Source organism: Uloborus diversus, chromosome 7 (assembly GCF_026930045.1).
Source record: "Uloborus diversus isolate 005 chromosome 7, Udiv.v.3.1, whole genome shotgun sequence".
Classification (NCBI taxonomy): Eukaryota; Metazoa; Arthropoda; class Arachnida; order Araneae; family Uloboridae; genus Uloborus; species Uloborus diversus.
This window is the reverse complement of record NC_072737.1, coordinates 99,274,397-99,296,381: the sequence shown is the minus strand read 5'-3', so window position 1 is coordinate 99,296,381 and position 21,985 is coordinate 99,274,397. Positions and strand designations below refer to the sequence as shown.

At 34.7% G+C, this 21,985-nt stretch overlaps 1 protein-coding gene across 1 annotated transcript in view; it reads right to left on the bottom strand.

The window, feature by feature from the left end:
• LOC129226604 (acetyl-coenzyme A synthetase, cytoplasmic-like) overlaps positions 1-16,016 on the bottom strand; it is an 88,078-nt gene extending 72,062 nt beyond the window's left edge. Inside the window, exon 1 of the mRNA XM_054861233.1 lies at positions 15,240-16,016. Coding sequence (XP_054717208.1) covers positions 15,240-15,598 — 359 coding nt within the window. The 5' untranslated portion in view covers positions 15,599-16,016. The remainder of the gene's footprint in view (positions 1-15,239) is intronic.
• Between the last annotated feature and the right edge of the window lie 5,969 nt (positions 16,017-21,985).

Below are 21,985 nucleotides of genomic sequence, written 5' to 3'. Positions count from 1 at the left end.
CCAAAAATGGTGCAAACATGTTTTCATTTCTTCAAATCTATATTTCCTTCAATATAGATCCAAGAGACATCAGTATGGATTTTGTGGGAGATGGGACATGATAAATAATTTCTATGTTCAAACTCTCTTGTATGAGCTAGTATTGTAATGCATTCATTAAATTGTTCATTTCAAATCAATTATTACATAAAGGGTGTCCCAAAATTAACGCAAGATTTGAATTTGTTGCCATTTTTGCAGTAAATTGTTAGCAACCCGGAAGAAAAGACAAATTCGGCAGCTGAGAGTTTAGGGTTGTTAAAAACGGAGCGTTATACGACACGATGACGCGTTTTCGTTGTTGAACAATTATTTCAAGAATAATGAAAGCAATTAGAGCTACTGTCGATATCCCAACACGGAAATGCACGGGTGGTTGTGGGCTTGTTGCCTTCGACTTCAAATAACCCCATAAGAAGAAATCTAATGATGTTAAATGACACGATCTAGGGTGTCAATTCCGATGACCGAAAAAAGAGTACACACGACAAGGAAATGCATCATGCAGTAATTGAATTGTTTGTATGGCAGCATAACACTCCATTTTTACTAACTCTAAACTCTAAGCGGTCAAACTTTTATTTTTTCATGGCTGCCAACAATTTACGACAAAAATGACCGCAAATACTGCTTTCATAATTAAAATTGTTTATGTTAATTTAGTTTATACTTTACAGAATTTCCTGAAAGCTTTGAGTACTTTAATCAGTGCTTTTCAACACCAGTTCTTTCTTTTTCTAATTCCTAACTCCAGAGCTCGAATACGTTACCTTGCGGTGGTTAACAATACTAAAGAAAAAGGTGAAACATTCTATTCCACGTGTTTTCTTTGGAGTAAATTACAGGCTTCAGATAGTTTGCGGTGTAATGTAATTTCAGAAGAATAGAAATGAAAGCTTCCCACAAGCACGATGAAAAATTACTGCCATTGACGAAGCGTAGATGCTAGTTATAAGTTGCGGCATTTCTTTGTTTTACCTTTTCATCCGCTATTAGACAGTGGTTGCAGCGCCCTCTATAGTTTATTGGAGTTGCGAATAGAGTCAGGTGGAGAAAAATGGGTGTGTGGGGGTAAAGTGGGACTATATTGAAAAACACATATTTTCTCATTTTTACTTAAGATATTTGGTTAATTATTATGTGGAAACATATATTGAGATTTAAGCAGTTATTTTTGTTTTAGTTTTAAATCCTGGCAGCAAGTGAAACGATAGAAAAATACTTGTTTAGTTCGTTCTACGTGGAACGGAATTTTATGCTATTCGCAACTCCAGAACTCGATCACTCTACCTTGCGGTGATTAATAATGCTAAAGAAAACGGTAAAACATTCCATTCCACGTGTTTTCTTTGGGGTAAATTACAGGCTTCAGACAGTTTGTGGTGTAATGTAATTTCAGAAGAATAGAAAAGAAAGCTTCCCACAAACACGATTAAAAATTACTGTCATTCACTAAGTGTCAAAGAAAGTTATAAGTTACGGCATACGTTTGTTTTACCTTTTTCATCCGCCATTACACGGTGGCTGCAGTGCCCCCTATAGTTTGTTGGAGTTGCGAATTGATAAACTTCTTTCTAAAATCATTATTAGCAAGTGCAATATCTAATTTTTTATACAAACTGGAAGTGCGTTATTTAGAGAATAGATCTCTATAGAAAGGCGAGAATGAACTTAAGAGTCTCTATTTATTACAAGGAGTTTTTTGAGCTGGGATAAATTTGATCCATGATTAGGCTTACTTAAGTGTTACATTACGTGATTCTTTTTGTCTCTGAGTTACCATTTGTTAAAGACTAATACTGTATATTTTGTAATACAATGACAATACATGAAAGTGTTAACTACTAGAAGTAACCATAATTAATGGTATAGCTAAATTACAATTATTTTACTCATAAATTGAAAAAAAATACTTCGTTAACAAAAAAAAAAAAAAAAAAAAAAGAAAAGGGGGAAAAAAAAAAGAAAAGGAAAAAAAAAGAGTGTTTGAAAATAGAGGCCAATTTAATATCAAAGAAGCAATTTTGTAAATTGTGCAAACAATGAGCTACTTCAATGATTAGTGTGGATCTAATATTACGCCTTCTTGAACAAAGTACGGCTTAAATTTTAGCTATCCTTTTAATTTAAATTTGAGCTAAAAATTGTATAGTATTAATATCTTTCCAAATTACTAAATTTGAAAACATGCTGGTAATTTATAATTCTGATACACTGTTTAAAATTGATGTATTTCCCTTCCATCATTTATTCTCACCTAAGAAATAACGACATTGATATGTTCTCTCACGGCGGTGAGGTTCACGGAGTTGAGGAATTTTCCATTAATACAGGCCTAATGGATACATTTTTCAGGGAAAGAAATTTTTGCTTCGTTGCTACTATCTACCCAAGTAAAGCATATGCAAATTTGTGCACTTCTCTTTTTACATTAATTTATATCCTTGAAATTCAGGTTCGCACAGAGGTGAGAATTTCCAATAGCCACATTTGGTTTTTAAAACCAAATCTATCTTGTTTTCCAACAAAAATCTTAGTACTTCTTTATGGCTGACCCTTATATCACAGGAAATAAAATATGATCTCATTTATGACATCTGTTAACGAGAAATGACATTTTGGGTTTGGGTAATGGAGATGAGAATGCATTGTGTGACGTAATTCTTTATCCTACTAATACGAACTAAAACGAAATATTAATGAATAACCATGCTTAAACAATTAGTATTTAAAAACGCTTGTGAAAGAAAGAATAAATATATATATATTTCGTGAGAAAGAATGGGATAATTGCTTTTCATTTCTTGATGTACTTGTTTCTCGCACTGAAATTGATTTAGAAACTACTGTTTATCACAAACCTTTTGCTGTTTCTTTACCTCCTTTTTGACTATCGTCACATCCTAAAAATCAAAAAAGTTCTGCTTTAAATTCTTTTGTTTGTCACGCTATTAATATTTGTTCTTCATCGGAACATCTTAATGTGGAACTTAATTATCTTAAAGCTGTGGCAATTGATAGACTATCTGCCAACTTTGATTGATTACATTTTAAAAAAACTTTCAAATAAATCTTAAACTAATGTTCTTAACCAAACCTTCATCAGAAAGAATTTCCTTGTTTTGCCATTCTTCCCATCTGTAAGCTATCAGGTTGCTAAGATTCTAAAACGTTTCCAATTCCAGGTGGTGTTCTCTCCTATTAATAAACTTTCATTCTCTTCTGTTAAAGATCCTATTCACCCTCTTAGTTATTGTGGAATTTATAAAACTAATTGTAGTTGTAAACTTGCCTATATTGGACAGACTCGGCGTGCTTTAAAATTTCGCTTGAAAGAGCATCAAAATTATGTGAAGAAACAACAATTAAATAAGTCTAGTATTGCTCAATGCTCAACATTGTTCGGATTCAAATCACTCTTTTGATTTTAACTCTTATCAGATTATCCAAAAATGCCCAATTCATCAGATCTTGACTTTTGGGAATCTTTCCATATTTTGAGGAACAGTTCTAACCAGTGTTGCCAGATGGTCAAATCCAGATTTCCCCGATTCCCTTCCAACTTTCCCCCAAAATGCGATGTTTTCTATCAAATTTCCTCAAATTCAAAAATTATTTTTCCACTAATATTTTCATAAAATGAATCGACTTTCTCTGATATTTCTGTCTCTTGAAATTTTTTTCCCCCCCAAATAACCAAATTTTCTTATAAAATTCATCAACTTTTTTTTTTCTTCCCATTTTCCCCTTTTTTTTGTCTTCTTTATCTTTTTTTGTCTTTACTAATAATAAAGCTGAAAGTCTCTCTGTCCGGATCTCTCTCTGTCAGGATCTCTGTGGCGCGCATAGCACCTAGACCGTTCCACCGATTTTCATGAAATTTGGCAACAAATTAGTTTGTAGCATGGGTGTGTGCAACTTTAAGCGTTTTTTTTTTAAAAATTCGATTTTGTTCTTTTTCTATTCCAATTTTAAGAACATTTTCCCGAGCAAAATTATTATAAGATGGACGACTAAATTACCAAGTTATCATAATGTGGAACCGTAACGTAGGCAAAAGAATTGGCGAGAAATTCATCATGCATTATTTGTAAATATACAGGGGAACCAAAATACCTTTTAATTTTCTTCTATAGGCAAAGCCGTGCGGGTGCCATTAGTCATAAATACAAGTGCCTGACCGAAAGATAAGAAATAACCAAATTTTTTTTTCTACTCGCATTTACTACTCTGCTTTTGTATGTACATTTAAACCATGATTTTTGTATATATTTATCCAAGAACATCCTTCATCACACTTATTTTTGCCTGTTTCACGTATCAACTAGTTACTCACGCAGAACTATTAATGCGAATTCCATAAAATGGAGCAAAGCTAAACCAACAATGTTTGATACAAGCAATGTAACTACCATATGTCAAGACACGAATTTAAATACGAAAAAAAAAATTTTTTTCCCAGGTTTTCCCCAAGATAAAAAATTTTTCCCAAAGAATTCCCCTCAAAACCCATTTCCCGAAAATTTCCCCAGAGAGCACAAGATTTCCCCAAAATGGGGAAATTTCTCCCAATCTGGCAACACTGGTTCTAACTGAGTTAATGATCTTAATTTTTAAAATGTCTGGTTCCCATATCTTTAACACTGTCCTTTCCCCAGCCATTTTTTTTTTATTTTGCATACTTTTAGCCTACTTTCCCAGTAAAAATAAGAGAAAGAAGAAAAAAAAGCATGAAAGAAGGCTTAATACATCTCAAAAATATCCTGAAAAACAAAAAAAAGTCAAAAATAAATAAAATAGTTAGATAAATATTGAAAAATTAAAAATTAGAAAGTAAGGTATTGATATGGGGAAAAATGTCTGTCGGTCTGTCTGTCGGTCTGTCTGTCTGTCCCCCCCCCCCTAATAACTTTTGAATGACTAGTCCGATTCGAACAAATTTTTTTTTGTTAGAAAGATCTCGAAGAGGACATCTCATTCCCATAATTCATTTTTTGATTTGAACAATTTTTCGTTCAATTTTGAACAGTTCAAGAAAACTTAACATTAGCGCCTACGGGGAAATTCAAATCAAAAATAAATCTTGAACTTAGAAGCGAAGTGGCTCCAAACAAACTTTGTAGGGAAAAGCTTTTGATGAAAAACATGTATCGAAAATATCTTTTTAATTTGAACAAGTTTTCGTTCAATTTTGAACAGTTTAAATCTCTTAACATTTGCGCTCCTAAGGGGAAACTGAAAGTCAATATAGATTCCGAACTTAAAGGCGGATTTACTTCAAACAAACTTTGTTGGAAATAGCTCTTGACGACCTACTCCCGACTCCGACTCCGAGAATTTAGGGGCACCTGACTCTGACTCCTGTGTCCAACAATTAATCGGACTCCGACTCCCCGACTTCGACTCTGACTTCGTCTTTGGCAAACATTTATACACGGAGGACAAATGACCGACTCCAATTCTTGGATATTCGGCTCCGACTCTTTTATCCCAAAATGAGATTGACTCCGACTCGGCTGCTGTGGTTTTAACTGTGAAATAATTATTGTTGATATGACTTGTTTTTATTTTCACGCTAAAGTTTTAATTTAGGTATACAGTTTTCGGCGAATAAACTCGAAGTCATTTATGTTAAAGATATGCGCAGACGATCTTTTTTTTTTTTTGACAATGAAAATTATTTCCTTAAGTTGACATTTTATTGTTTTTATTTATTTTGGTAAGTGCATTAATTCGTTTAAAAAATTATTTTTGGCAACAGGGGAAAAAGAAACGATTTTTTTTAATATGATGTATTTATTTTAATGAACTTATTGAGCAATCACGATTGCTCATTGTTCTCATTTGACCGTTTTTGGTGTCCGTGCCTTTTTCAACTTGGACCAGAAGCCTTTGCAGCACCACCGCCCACCGTCCTCTGCTGGCGGCGTGGCGCGGCGCGGTTGCTCCGGTTTTTAGCTATCGGATCTCCTGATCGGAGGCGTCCATGTCCTACACACACGCACGTTCACACACATACACACACACGACTTCACACACATACACTCACATACGCCTACGTGCATACACACAAGTCTACGCACACACACAACTATGCACACGTAACCGCCCAGGAGGAGAGGCAGGCTTGGGGGGGGGGGTCGTTTCTAGAAACAATAACGACAATGAGTAGGGTCCTGTCTCAGTTTGTGATTGCGAAAAACATAATTTGGATTAAAAATTTCAGAATTCAAATTATTTTTTTTTAATTATTTTTTTTTCGTTTTGAAAGCTGTTAAATATATATATATATATATATATATATATATATATATTTAATGGAAAGAAGTGAATTAGCTGCTTTGTTTAAAAGGTGCTGCTATTTTATTTGTTCATTTTTTTAAAAAGAAAAGTAAGGGATATTTTATTCCTAGAAATCAGCTTAAAATATTAAAAAAATATGTTTGAAAAAATTTGCGATTTTAGCTATTTTTGAGAATATTGATCAGGTACTAGAAAGTAGTATGGGTATACGGGAAAGTAGGCTCGTCTAGTTCTAGACAGAACTTCTTGTTTATCTACCTTGCTTTGCTTATTTTTTACTTTTTTGTCATGGGTTGACATTCCCCCCTTTTCTTCTATTTATCTTTATTTTTTTCCGGATTTTTAAAATGTCTGGTTCCCATATCTTTAACACTGTCCTTTCCCCAGCCATTTTTTTTTATTTTGCATACTTTTTTTATCTACCTTGCTTTGTTTATTTTTTACTTTTTTGTCATGGGTTGACATTCCCCCCTTTTCTTCTATTTATCTTTATTTTTTTCCGGATTTTTAAAATGTCTGGTTCCCATATCTTTAACACTGTCCTTTCCCCAGCCATTTTTTTTTATTTTGCATACTTTTTTTATCTACCTTGCTTTGTTTATTTTTTACTTTTTTGTCATGGGTTGACATTCCCCCCTTTTCTTCTATTTATCTTTATTTTTTTCTTTTCCAAAATTTTTTTATTTTGTTTAGTTCATTTCTTGATGTTTTCTCTTCCATTCAGGTTTTCCGTTCTTGTGGTTCACAGTTATTGGCATTTTCTTTTTGTTTTAGCTTTGGCTTAATCTTTGTTCAATTGAATTCTTTCTTTCGGGTTCCTTAGAGTTTCTTTCCAACTGTGCCTCTGAGAGAGTTCCTATCCTTTGTTTGCATTTCTATTGGTTCTTTATTGGTTTATAATTTTCTAATTGGTGTTTGGTTAATCCGCTATTTTTATCTTTTACGCTGTTTGTTTATCTAGCTCTTGGCTTTTGTCGGATGTCTTTTCATCCATAAACTCATTACTTTTTGCATTGAAAAAGGCGTTCTTTGTAGCACCGAAACACGTGTCTGCAGTAATCTGTAATTTGTGCATTCTGAAGTTGTTATTTCTTACTTGCTATTTAGTCCAGTCAATAGATACATTTTATCTTACAAAAAATGGGGTCAAAGATTTTTTTTTTAAATCTGTACACATTGGTGCCGACATGGAAAAACCAAGTTATCCAACACGAAAGACCCCGGGAGAACTTTTGGGGGCCGAAAAACCACAAAAATTTAGGACTTTTTTTTGTTTTTTCCAAAATATCTCCGAAATGGTTCAACTTAGAAAAAAGTATTAAATATAAAGTTTAAAGAACATAAAATTTCCTGCAATTTTTGTATTTACAACTTTTTTGTAGCACAAATAGCAAGCTTGCTATAGCTCTTTGAAAATAGGCAGTTTTCCTCCACTCCGAAAAAAAAAGCTTTCACACCGAACGCAAGGCGTCATAATTATTAGAACTTGAATAGAAACTTTAGTTTCAGAGAGTTTATCGACAGTTAGAGTAGTTTGAGTTTCTCCCCCCCCCCCCCGCTGGACACAGAGTAGCAATTCTGGCTGACAGATTAGTTCCCACAAGACTCCAAAAACAGACGATGTATTATGAAACTGAAATACATATATACACATTCATTTAAAGCACATACGACGATGCATTAATAAAAGAAAACCCTTCCCCCGCTGCTCACGGTCTGACATTTTTGGTCTGACAGAGGTAGTCTTCATCAGACTCCAATAACAGATGATATATTGCAGTTTGTAACTGGATTACACAATATATACATTCATTTGAGGCACATAATTCGTACATTCCAGTCTAATTATTGCAAACAAAGATGCGATTTTTAAATATTGATGTAAAGGAATGAATATTAGGCAGCTAATAAGCAAACAACCAACACAATCATGCATCCTTTGCTCTGATACAATAATAATAATAAACCCTCTCCCACCGCTCACGAACTAATATTTCTGGTCTGACAGAGGTAGTCTTCATCAGACCCCAATAACATATGATTTATATTGCAGTTTGTAATTGAATTACACAATCTTCTCATTCATTTAAAGCACATTATTCGTACCATCTATTAGCGAAAATGCGATATTTGAATATAAATGTGAATGAATAAATATTAGGGTGATAATAAGCAAACAATAGACATAATAATGCATAAATGAAGGTACAATAGTAATACGTAATGAACACTTAGAAAAAATTCTGCAGAAACTGACTTTTTGAGGCATAAAACCTCCAAAAGAATTACCTTTCAAAATGAAAATCCAACTGTAGAAGCTTAATACATACATCTAAATTACAAGGAGATTCATTTGACCTTAAAGCAAATAGAGAAAGGACAACAAAATACGCTGTTTATCTTCTTCGAAGCCGTTTTGAAGGCCCAGGTTCTCCCGGTTCAGAATCTGTAGGGGGTAGAAAGAAGCTGTGGTCCTTTAGTTCTTCATCTCCTTGTTGCGGTAATTCCAAAAGCTCCTGGAACAAATCATCTTCAGCAGTTTCATCCAAAGATGATATTTCTGCAACATTTTCACAATTTGTGCCACTGCAGTGTTTGCACGTGCTGGGGCATTTTAAACCCGCCTTGCGACAGGTTCCAGTACAATTTTTCTTGCAGGTACAAGGAACAATCTTCAAAATATTCTGAGTAACTGAATTTCTTTTTGTGTCAACAGGCATTAGACCTTGCGTTCTGCGTTCCCAACCCCATTTCTCTAGATCAATTATGTTGCCGTCACAACTTTGAATTTGGTGGTAGCACCGATATGAGTGATAACGTCCAGCACCCCCCCCCCCCCCGCACGTTGGAGGTAGCCCTGGAAGATTTATTTTAGCCCTGTATACTAGTTTTATAAAAAGATTAAATCGCAAAGTATCCAAAGATAGGTTCAAATATTTTACGTCACCTGTGCATAATATTTTCAAAATGTTTTCTCCAGCTGCAGCTACGGCATCATGATGACTGATTGGGTCCATAAATACTTCATTTTACTCCTTAATTTCAGGAGGTTTTTTTTTTTTTTTGACTATTTTGTACAACTTAATTTTGCCTTGGCCAAAGATTGCCGAAGTCGTATCACTCCCACTAAACGCATGGATGAAAAGAATATTGCTGGGATCAAACTTAAAAGATTTAGTGGAGAAAAAAACAAATCACAAGCATTCCCTCTTCCAGGTTTTAAAAAGAACAAGTTGCTGAAAGGCTGTTCTAAAGCTGTCATCAGCACCAACAGATCTATATCCTCTCGCTCACTATTACAACCTTTTCAATTTCCTTCGCCTTTGAAAGAGCAGTAAGTAAATTGGCATCTTCTTGAGTCTGCCTAACTTCAATGTCACACTCTTCGAAATATGTCTCAAAAAGTTGAATTAGACGATTCTTGTTAAAATTTGCCAGAAATCTTTCTTGAGGAATTTAGTCAACATGTTAGGTTCAACCATTACTTCAAGGGAAGAGATTGATTGCTCATTGATATAGCATTTGTGACAGGCAGTGTGAATTGTCACTTCTTTTAAGTCCTTCAAAAAACGCTGATGTTCTTCATTTTGACGTTTTGCGCTGCATCTTTGAAGATTTTCTATTCCCTTCTCCTTCACAATCTTTATTTCGCATTCATTCAAACTGATTTCGTAAATAATAAAAAAAATAAAAGCACCTTTGTCAGGCGTAATCATTTCTAGAAAAAAAAATTGTAATACAGAACACACAGATTAATAAAACATACTCGGTTCGAACTCTGAAGTGACCAACGTGAGTAGCTATTGAGTCAATTCATCTCATTTGGAGAGAAAAAAAGGGGGGGGGGAGGGGATAGAATGGGGTGTTTTGTCTAAGTTAAAGGGAACGGAGGCATTTACCTTCAGCTCACAAATCATTTCCAAGGTCAGACTGCCGGCGTTTCTCCCTTTTTCCTCCGTTATCCGATGCGCTTTCACGCACTTTGCTGAGGGGTTCAAAAAAAGTGTGACTTTCAAGAAGTAGTAACTCGCTTGCTTTTCATGCTACAAAAATGTTGTAAGGACAAAAGTTGAAGGAAATTTAATCCTCTTTAACATTTGTACTGGAAGTTTTTTTGTAATTTTAACCATTTTTGAGATATTTTGGAAATACCACAAAAAGTCACATATTTTGGGGGGTTTTCGGCCCCCAAAACTTCTCCCGAGGTCTTTCTTGTTGGATAACTTGGTTTTTTCATATTGGTACTAGTATACACAAATTTAAAAAATAAAATCTTTGACCCCATTTTTTGTAAGGCAAACCCGTTTTTTTCTACCTATTGACTGGACTAATTCAGCACAAAGGTATTCATTTATCTTACTTTAGCCTTAATAGAACTGTTGGTGCAAAATGTACAAATTTTGATGGGGAAGAGGCAGCTGTGCACATGATTATGATAGAAGTTGCTAAAAGCAATAAACAGAACATTGTGATTTTCAGTGACTCACAGGTTAGTTTTATTTCTTCAGTTTAAACTTCTAAAAATAGAGTTGTTCTGGAATGTCAGCTGTAGATTCATTGAAAAATGGAGGACACAAAGTTACCATGCAGTAGATTCCTAGTCAGTGTGGTGTTGCGGGTAAGGAGTTTACAGATGCCCTTACTAAAGATGGATCACGGGACGCTCCCGCGTCCCGCCCCGCCAAGGAAACCGAACGTCAGCAGCCAACAGAAGCAAATCCACCGCCAAAGACGAAAGAAAATAAAAGCGACCAAGAACAAGATTACACGACAGAACAAGTTGGAGTTTTTTGGGTTTTTCATCGCTCTGTATGTCAGCCCCATGAAGGCCCCCGGAGTTGATTTTTGGTACACTCAATCTCTAGTGGCCCCTGACGCCGTAAGCCAAAATACAATCCGCTGGACCATCAGGGGGAGGAGGTATTTAAGTTATAAAATCGCTGTTCAAAAAAGTTTTCGCTTTCTTTGACAGGGCTACAGCCCAGACGAAAAAAGGAATCAAGCTGAAATTTCGCACACACATTCCTTGTGCCCTACTGATGTGCCTTTTGTGCCATTTGACCCCCTCCCCTTCCCCCTCGTTTTTACTCCCCAAATTGTACCTTCCCGGGGTTCTATCACAGCCCCACCCCCGGGGGCTACGGTAATGATTTTTTGTATACATATTCTTGGGGGCCATTGAGTACATATACAAAAATTCAACCCCCAGGGACATCATGGGCCGGAGTAATTAAAGTTTGAAAATCACTAATTTTCCCTAAATTCTTATGTACTTACTCTCGGCTCATAGGGTTTGTTTATCTCGGACTGCAATTGCAAGGTTAGAACAGATCTAACAGTTATTCCAAAGGTGTCTTAGGAAATGAAATTCAATCAAGACTAAAACATATGCAACAGTTGCAACTAGACGTTAAATCGCGGATATCACAAATTTGCCACAGCGGCTGCGCATGCGCGCAGACTTAGCTCATTGGGCTTTCTGTTTTCAGATTGTATGTTGTTTGTTTATCTTTAAGCAGAGAAACAAATTAATGAATGAGATTAGAATGCTGTCCCCCCCCCCCCCCCCCCAAAGTTTTGCCGATACGAAATTTCCTTCCACCTGTTTTTCAGTTTTGATATATTTATGGAGGGAAGAAATTTTAAATGTCGGCGCGAAACTGGGGTTAAACTATTACAATATTTTACGTCACAAATTATATGAAACTGTACGCATATGAATACGGCACATATAAATTTTTAATTGACAGCGAAAAATAGCACTTTTTTATTGGTTTGCTTATTTTCTAAATTAATGGATTTTTCACAAACATAATGAATTGAAAATATATGAAATACGTGTGTAGATATCCGTACTTTGCAGTAATTTGTTAACTGAAAAAAATTTTGCAATTAATTTAAGCAAGACTTTTAATGAGCTTAGTCCGCGCGCAACATGCGCATTCGCTATAGGAAATTTGGGATATCCGCGATTTGACATCGAGTAAAGTTGTATAGTTCTTCTGACACATTCAAATTTAAATTATTTAATGGCTTAGTTTTTTTTTTTTTGCTTGGTGATAACATGCGTTATTTCGTTTTTAAATGAACTTTTAAACAAAACTAGGTATTAAACAAGACAAAGACTTCTATCAAGAAAAAGATAAATCACCAAACAATTAAAATTATCATATAAAACTTAAAATAATCCACGATTTAAGGAAAAATGTAATTAAACAAAAAGTGAAAAGCTAGATTAAAATAGCCCTCAAGCTGTAAAACATTTAAAGAATCCTTCATGAAAATGTTGAATAATCTGTCAAATACAGAAACTGTAATAGAATTTATTGCGAAGTTGTAAAATGCTCGAAAACAATTATATTATTTAAAATATAGTATTTTATTATCCAAGAAGTTTTCTTTGCAACAGAGAGGATACAAGGATTGCAATAAAATTTAAACCGCCCAATTCTCGCAAAATGAACATAGAATCTTAATAATCAGAAAATAACTTGACGTAAAATTAGGCTAGCCATTATTGTTTCTTAAAAACACAAAAGAGCGTTGTTTCAATTGAAAATTTTCTGACATGAAGTTCTCAATTCTAAAAATACAGACAAAGTAATAATATCAATGCAAAAAGATGCGATATCTCATCAAAAACAACCTTGTTGTAAAAAATTCCCCGCCAAGAAAACCTTCAACTCTTCCGCACAAAAAAGAAAACCTGCATCCTAAACTCAAAAACCCTCAGCCATAAAAAGTTATGATATCTAGTTTGCCCGCCAAGTATCTGCCAAACTATCATCCTCCCTCTTCTCCTTTTTCATCACAGCTACTTCCATTAGAACCTCTTCCCACCTCCAAATCCTCAGAAATATGGATAGATCTTTTAAATTGTTTATCTTGTTTGGCGGGAAGCGTTTCAAAGTGAAGTGGTTGCTTGGTGAGCAAAAAGCTTTTTGAAATTTGAAAATTAAAAGTTAAACGTTCTGAAAATAAAAGTTTTTCCTCGGTCCAAATTATTATTATTTATTTATTTATTTATTTTGCTCATTGTATCATTTTAGTTGTTCATTCTATCAGCTAACTACTTCAGTGACTAATAGTAGTATTTTTGACTGATGGAAACAACCCCATTACGAAGTAACTGACTTCAACTAGTTTTAATTGTAATGTGGAAGGTTACTCAAAACATTTGGGTATGAAGTTTACCTTCCAAGCTATTTTTGATGTGCAGTTTCCATTCACCCCATCATTATTGTACTCCGAGGTAAATAGAAACAACCAAGTTTTTTCATTCTTCCTATTTTTTTTGGAAGATTTTGAATTACACTTTTGTGTTTTACACAAACTCAGATCATAATTTAACTTTCTTGCATGACTTTTCCTTTTAAACTAGAATATCGCCCGTCAAGGTATGACGGGTGAAAATTTATTTCAAATTTGAATGGAGCAATTGCCTGGTTGTTGATAGTTTACTAATTGAAATTTTAACCCTAACTCCAGTGGATTGACCCTAAACTCCAATAGATAGCGTTAATTGTTGACCATCTTCTCTCCTAAAATGACAGTTTTACCAGTGAAGCAGTTAAGTTACCGGATCCAGTTCAACCTTGTCAAAATAAAGCATTTCCCTGCATGTCAAACATTACCAAAATATATTATCAAATTATAAGTAACTTTCAGAAATTTGGGGGCTTCAACAATGTAATGATTCCGTCACGCATGCTGTGGCGCGAGTTCCATTGTTGGTGACGTCAGAGCGTTATTCGATCAGTGATTTTGGCTATTATATATTTGAGGAAAACTACAGATTATGTTTGGAGGATTCAGGGATCGCATGTGACCTACCGGCCACAGATTGAGTATTGCTGGTGCAGTACTTCTCAAGCTTCTAAACTGAGTGCGCAAGGGGTGCCCTTCCCCTAAGAGCAAGACCGCACCCCAATACCACTCTCCCTCCAATTAGGAGCGCTCCTCTCAGAAAAAGAGGAAAATACCCCTTCCAACACCCTCCCTAAAAATTACAATCTGCGCCGTGACCCTCCCCCTAGGTGGGCACCCCTGGATTGTGTATAGTGCTATTATCTCTATACATCGACCTCATGGGGGAGGATAAATGAGAGATTCCATTTACCCCGTAGTCTCTGGACTAAAAGGAAAAATAATTTTATTCGGTAAGAAAGAGTAATAAAGTCGAAATTTTGATATCCAGTTTCTCTCAGTGAGTAATTTTCATTGCACAACATTTTATGTCTCAATTTATCCTAAAGAAAGGAATGGATTTGAAACATTGAATTTATGTTTCCCTTTACATAACTGACCTTACTTAGAATCATTTCCCTCCATCATGGAGTCTCCAAGTATTATTTGCATGCTGTTCGCTCCTACATTTATTGTGAGCAGCATTCGGATCCCAATTGATTGTCATCAAAAAAATAGCCAAATATTTTCCCCCAAAACCAAATTAGCGGTTTTGGTTTGAAACTGAATAGATCATTGCGACAAAACGTTTTGCAAATAAAGAGTGCCATGTAAATTTGCATAGCTTACCTCGATATTTTTCCTGCTGTTAAAAAAACAAAAGATTAAATACAGATAGTTGCCAACGTGGAGAAAGAAATAAAGCCTCTTTTCTCGGGAACGCTTACGCATTTGAAATACATAACTCTGAATGAAAGAGCTGATCACATAAAAACATCCCAAAAGAAAACTATACAACATTTCATACAGTTTATATTAAAACAGTGGTTCTCAACCATTTCACTATGGGAACCACTCTTGGTAACCTTCCAAATCCTAAGCGAATCACGTACGATACACATAGTGTTTTTATAACAATTATATTTGATGAAATGAGAGGTTTATCATAAAATACTGAATGCTGAGGGAAATCAACAAACATGCAACCTTACCAGTAAAAAGCAATTTTGTCGCCATGACCCAGCTTCACATTTCTGTCCAAAGCGTTGTAGCAAATGTTGGTCGTGGCCCCCTTCATCCATTCGATGAACACTTTCCCTTTGTTGACATCGATGTTGTAATTGGCGATATTCTTCTCGGGAAGTGGGGTCTCCCAATGAAAGGGGGCCGCAGCTTCTGTCCAGAAGACATCGGGTTCCTCCAGAGATTTCCGATGCATTCTCCAGAACTCGTCAAGGCTGCCAAGTCTGGAACGAGCTTTCTGTTCCCGGGTGGCATGGAACACGTAGTCTCTTTTGTGCTTGACATCGTTCCCGAATCCATTCTGTTTTATTTCATCGTCCATCTTCATTTTTGGAGAGATTTTTGAAGAACAGCAATTTTAAAAAGTAACCAATATTTTTTCCTTCAAATAAAATATCAAGTACGTAAGATGCAGATGGTAACTGAAGTTCTAGAAGTAGAAAACTTAACGATAAATATTTTGACACAAATCGATTAAGCTGTTGAGTTCTAGACAAACGATTCCTCTACTGCTTTATAAATTTAATAGGAATTGAGCCTTGTATCTAGCTTCAAGCCAGAAAATCTCGGAATATATTCTTTTTACAACAGTTAAACAAGTAATTGTATTGCATTGAAATACATTGAAATTTTCAGAAAGAGTTGCCGTGCATTATATTTTGAGGATGAACAGCTCTTCCGATGCAGTGCTTCCTATATTGTGAATCAATAGTTCGCAATGGAATAAAAGGTAGAAGCTTGCTGCTTGAATACCAAGATGACTTTGACTAGCTCAACTAAATCACCATAACCTCTTGAGGATAATGAGGAGAAAAATCAGATAGGGGAACTCGAATTTCAAGATAAAAATTTCCTGTTCACTTGAAAGATTGGAGGCGGTGCTTAAGGTATGACGAAAGATGCTCATTAAGCTATTCCACGCACAGAAGTAAATCGGTATATTTAAGGACAAGCCTTTATTTTGTTTTTCTTACCACGGTTTTTCAGCGTGAATGTTTTCTCTAAAAGCGTGGTCCATCAGTCAATCAGTAAATAGAATGACCTGATATTTTTATAGCCTTTTAAAATATTTTGTCGTGCCACATTTAATAGCCTGATCTGGTGTCTACATGACCTGACCCCTGTGTGTTTAGCGGTTGATGAGATAGTATCTTTAGCAGTTTGCGTATAAATGTCAGTTATAATCAAAGCTATAAATAAGTGTGACGAATGAATATTCTATTTTTAGATTTTCTTACCCTTTATTATATATTGCTAGGCAGAGCCGGCCTTAACGAACTCGGGGCCCGATCGGAGAATCTTGGAGGTGCCCTTTATGAATGATTGCATTTAATTTAAGCCAAAAAAAAAAAAAAAAGACAGAATGAGAGCGTATTTAAAAAAAAACACAGAGAAAATCTTGATGCGCAATTTAGTGCTTTGACAGACAAGTTATGTACCAATGCTGAAACTTAAAAATGAAATTCTAGACTGTCTTTGGTGACATCAGCAATAGGACAAAGGTGGGGAGTCGGGCGACCTCCCGTGGAAAAGTTTATGAATTGAAGACTGAATTGAAGACTAAAACTCAGTTTTAGTCAGAAGAAGTTCGAGAAGGGAGAGGGGTTCAAATTCTTCACCCGGAAAAACCTTTAAAACTGACCCCAAAATAGCAAATTTATGCAAAGAGCAAATTAAGGGAAAGATAATACAAACTCTCGACTGAATTATTTCAAAACTGAAGTCAAATTTAAGCTAAGTTTGATAACGTTAGGGGATCGGATGATCCTCTGGAATTTTTTCAATATTAAAGTGTGAAAACACAATTTTAGTCTTTTGATAACGACAGTGGAAAAAGGAGATGGCAGTTTCAAGTATGTTTTTCGAAACTGACGTCAATTTAAGTCTATTTTAAAGAAAGTTGAGAACTGTTCCGTGAAATTGTCTTTAAGCTAAATTTAAAGCTATCAGTGGTGATCGTAAGTAAAAAGATAAAAGGGGTTCGCGGGGCCGCTTCCCTGAAATTTATCGAAGTTGGAGTTTTAAAATCACAACTTGATGCTACCTCTGGAGAGAGGAATCTCCCACGTTGGGAAAATCCCTTGAGAATGTTTTGAAATTGAAAACTTTAGGCATAGTTTGAGGCAATCTTTGGAGAATTGCTAGCGATCACGTTAGAAGAAAGAGTAGAGTTTGGAGACGTCCCTTTACAATTTTTTGACATTGAGGTTTTAAAAACAAATTTCATGCTAAATGTTGAGACTTTTCTTTCACAATTGCACAATAATAAGATTACATATGATATTTGGAGCAAGTGGTATTCAAGATTATATTCATTGATACAGTACATCATTGTAAATTGTATATGACATAAAATTTCATCGTTATTGAATCTTTGCACGTTTTCCGCCAAAACAAATAAAACAAATATACACACTGAATTTAAAAAACAGCTTTGGGGCTCCCAAAATTTTGGTGCTTCGGGACGTTTTTCGATTTCCTCATGCGATAGTTTTAGGACCTGAGATGAGGCCTTAATTTTACTACTCATCGTACTAATAGACAATAATCATTGCAAATTTGTTCTTTGAGGCGCCAGCCACATGACTTATTACATAGTTCCCTTTCTCCTGACCGGTTAGTATAGGGATAAGTTATAGTCGGTATGGCCATTGATTTCAGATGACCAATTGGACTAATAGTTTAACTTTTTTCCGGAAATTTATTTCGTACAAGTAGTTTTGGAAAGATATTTTGCTAACTCCTGATGCGTTTAGTGAATTTAAAATTAGCTAAGAAGCTCCGTACTGCCAGATTAAACGTCATTTAAATATTAAATTTGGACATTTTTTTCACCTTTTCATACATTTTTCTCTTGTTTATCTTAAAAAAAAATAAATAAAAATAAAAAAAAACTTTTAGCGCGGAGCCCTTGCTAACGCGGTGCCCGATTTGACTCTTTTCTCTAATCAGCTTAAGGCCGGCACTGTTTCTAGGGACAGTCCTCAGCAAGTTTACTTATCATTTATTACATATTTCTAGGAACTGTCCTCAGAAAGTTTACTGTTGCTTTAACGAAAATGCATCTTTCTTTGCAGAGAAAAATAGTTTTATGAACTTTGTATTGGAATGTATTGGGAAGTTTTAAATTTCTATTGAGCAATCACGAATATTATTCTCATTCGACCAAAGATGATGTTGCTCTGATTTTTCAGATTGCCATGACAACGGTTATTAGCCTACTTTCCAAGTAAAAGTCAGAGAAAGAAAGCACAAAAGAAGGCTTAATGCATCTTAAAAATAACGCGAAAAAGAAAGGCAAAGTTAAATAAAATAATTAAATAAATATCGAAAATTAAAAATGGGAAAGTAGGGTATTGAGATGGGGAAAAATGTAGGTTTGTCTGTCTCCCCTCCTTCCCCTCAATAACTTTTGAGTGAACAGACCGAATCGAACAAAATTCTTTTCGTTCAAAAGATCACGGCGAGGACTCTTCATTCCCATATTTCAATTCTTGATTTGAACAATTTTTTGTTCAATTTTGAACAGTTCAAAAAAACTTAACATTAGCGCCTGCGGGGAAATTCAAGGCAAATATAAATCCCGAACTGAGATTCGAATTCGCTTCAAACAAACTTTGTAGGAAAAAGTTTTTGAAGAAGAGCCTCTGTAGAAAATATATTTTTAATATGAACAATTTTCCGTTCAGTTTTGAACAGTTTAAGTTCCTTAACATAGCGCCCACGGCGAAACTAAAAGTCAATACAGATTCCGAACTTAAAGGCGGATTTACTTTAAACAAATTTTGTCGGAAATAGCTTTCGATGACCAACTCTCAACTCCGAATCCTAGAATTTTAGGGCGGTCGACTCCGAATCCGACTCCAGTAACCAAAAATTAGTTTAATTAAGATTCCGACTTTGACTCCTTAGCTTTGGAAAAAACTTAGAAACTGAGGGGAATTGGCTGACTCCGACTCTTGGAAATTTCAAGTCTGCGACTTCGACTCCGCAAACATTGGCAAAGTTATGGACTTTAAGGAAAATGACCGACTCCGAGTCTTAGATTCGGTAGTCGAAGGTTTTTAATTCTAACTCTTTTACCCCAAAATGAGATTGACTCCGACACCGCAGCCATGATTTTTACTTTGAAATAATTATTATTGATGTGATTTGTTTTTATTTTCACGCTTAAGTTTTAATTTATGTATTCAGTGTTTGACGGAGAAAATCGGAGTCCTTGATGTTTCTACATAAAGATATGCCCCCGCGATTTCCTTTTCTTTCGATAATGAAAAATTATTTCTTTAAGAAGATATTTTGTTGTTTTTTATTCATTAACATTTATTCATTTTTTAATTTTTTTTGGCAACATAGGAAAAGTAAACTATTTTTCTTTCTTTGACATAATGAAATTTTTTAATGAGATAATTTTTCTTTTTTTTTTTCCTTTTTGAAAGCGATTAAATATTTTTTTAATGGAAAAAATATATTAGCTGTTCAAAAGGAAAAGTGCTATACTACTTTAATTACTCGTTTATTTATTTTTTAAACATTTGTTTTTGCAGATTAGGGAGGAGTATTTTACTTCTAGAAATCAGGTTTTAATGTTAATAAGTTACTTTGAAATAATTTCCGATTTTTGCTATTTTTAAGAATATTGATCAGATACTAGAAAGTCGGTATTGTTATACGGGAAAGTAGGCTTGTTTAGTTCTGGACGGAACTTCTAGTTAATATTTATTTAGAGAGCGAAATTTGCGTTGTCATAGCCACGAATTGTCAGTAGTTTGATGTTTTTTTCATATTTTTTTCAGTTTTTTTTGTTTTTGTGTAACTCAAGCAGTTTTTTCTTTGTGTAAAATAAACGTTTTTTTGGAAAAAAAAAAAAAAAACACCTACATAGATGAACTTAAACAGCAAAACTTTATCTATACAAAATTTTCAAATTAATTCCCATCATTTAAGATTGATAAGAAATAAAAGTACATAAAGATATACGCTGTAAATAATCTTTATGATAAGCTTACTGGTGGAAATCAGCCATAAAATCTTTGTTCTTATTACCGTATCCCAATCACCATTTCTTCTTTTATGGATATTCATTGTATTACTAGAAAATCACCAGTCATAATACGACGGCTGCAAATTTCTTGGCCATTCCCATTCCGTTACATTTACTCAACGAGTAGAGTTCTATCGCAATTCGTGACTGCAAAATATATAATTTGAATTCCTGACGTCAAAATTCAAGTGAACGCTGGATGTTGTGGATGTTTTTTATATTTTTATTAGTTAAAAATTCGTTAGTTAATCAAATGAAAAATATTACCTGGAGTGGAAATGTTTATTCTTTCAAAATGTTAGTGCTTTGTTTCATCAATTTCTAATTGAGGTGTTTTGTGAATGAAGCTGAAAAGCAAAATACATATAGAATAACCCATACATAGAAAAAAGTTCTTAGTATCATGTAGTCATGTAAGTTTTTTTCTAGTCTATTCAGTGGTCAGAACAGCCCACGAGATTTTAGAATTTGACAGTGAGCAGGTATATTCGAGAAAAAATATTTTCTTAGTGGAACAATATAATTCAAACTGATGCAGTATAGCAGAGGTTCCGAAACTTCAGACCTCCGCGGACCCCCACCGGAAAATTTTCAAACTTCGTAGACTCTCCCCTCCCCCACCGGCGCGCGTAATAAAGAAAAAAAAAAAAAGATTTAACACAGTTAAATCTATTTTTTTCCCTAATATATTTTTGCGGTTTTTTCCCTTTCAACTTATTTATTCATTGTTCTGTATATTTTTCGGAGCGGTTTCCACTTCTTACATTATTATTTTGAGTCATGGAAGTAAAACTCTATCTTAAATTCAATTAGGATTAAAAATGTTATCACCAAGTTTCTACAACAAGTTTACTAATAAAAGTTAACTTTGGAAGTTAGTGAACAAAACATTGTTAACCTATTAATGAATAACCAAAGTTTTGAGGCACAAAAATTACAATTTTTGTGTGCGTCAAAACGCTGGTTATTCCTTGATTTAATTTACAATCACAAAGGTATTTATTCGTTACTGTTAGCCAAGTTTAAGTGTGTTAATTTTTCATATGAGTTATATCTTTATGGCGTATTAGGAATTTTAAACATTAACTATATGGTTCGGGCAAACCTACCATAGCAGCGTCGTAATGCTGTGTAATGGATCAGTCTTGAAAATTTTGGAGCAAAAGTTTTATTTAAAGTATAATATCTCAGTTGTAAAATGTGCCTCACTTTTTGCATTTTACTTAATACAATTTTGTGACAATATCAACTTCGTCATTACACAAAATTTATTTTATATTTATTGTGTTTACTTCCTAGAGTTCCGGGGGGGGGGATACTGCGTCCTACATGTACTTAAGCAAGAACTTTTTTATTCCTCATAAATGTGCTTTCTTTTCGAATCGGAATATTGTTACTCTTCCTCCAATCTCAATCATATTTCACGTTTTAGCTGGATAGCACCGCGGACAACCTGGCATGTACTCGCGGACCCCCCGGGGATCCGCGGACCACAGTTTGGGAAAATCTGCTAGGTTACAAACCCTTCAACGTATTTGTTATTTAGGTATATGTTTTGTATTGAAGAATTTTCCTTTTAAATATGATGCTTCTCCTGCATTTTTTACCCGTGTTCATATGTGCCTCAGGCCTGTTCACATGTGCCCTCCTCTATAGGGGCACATACAGTGG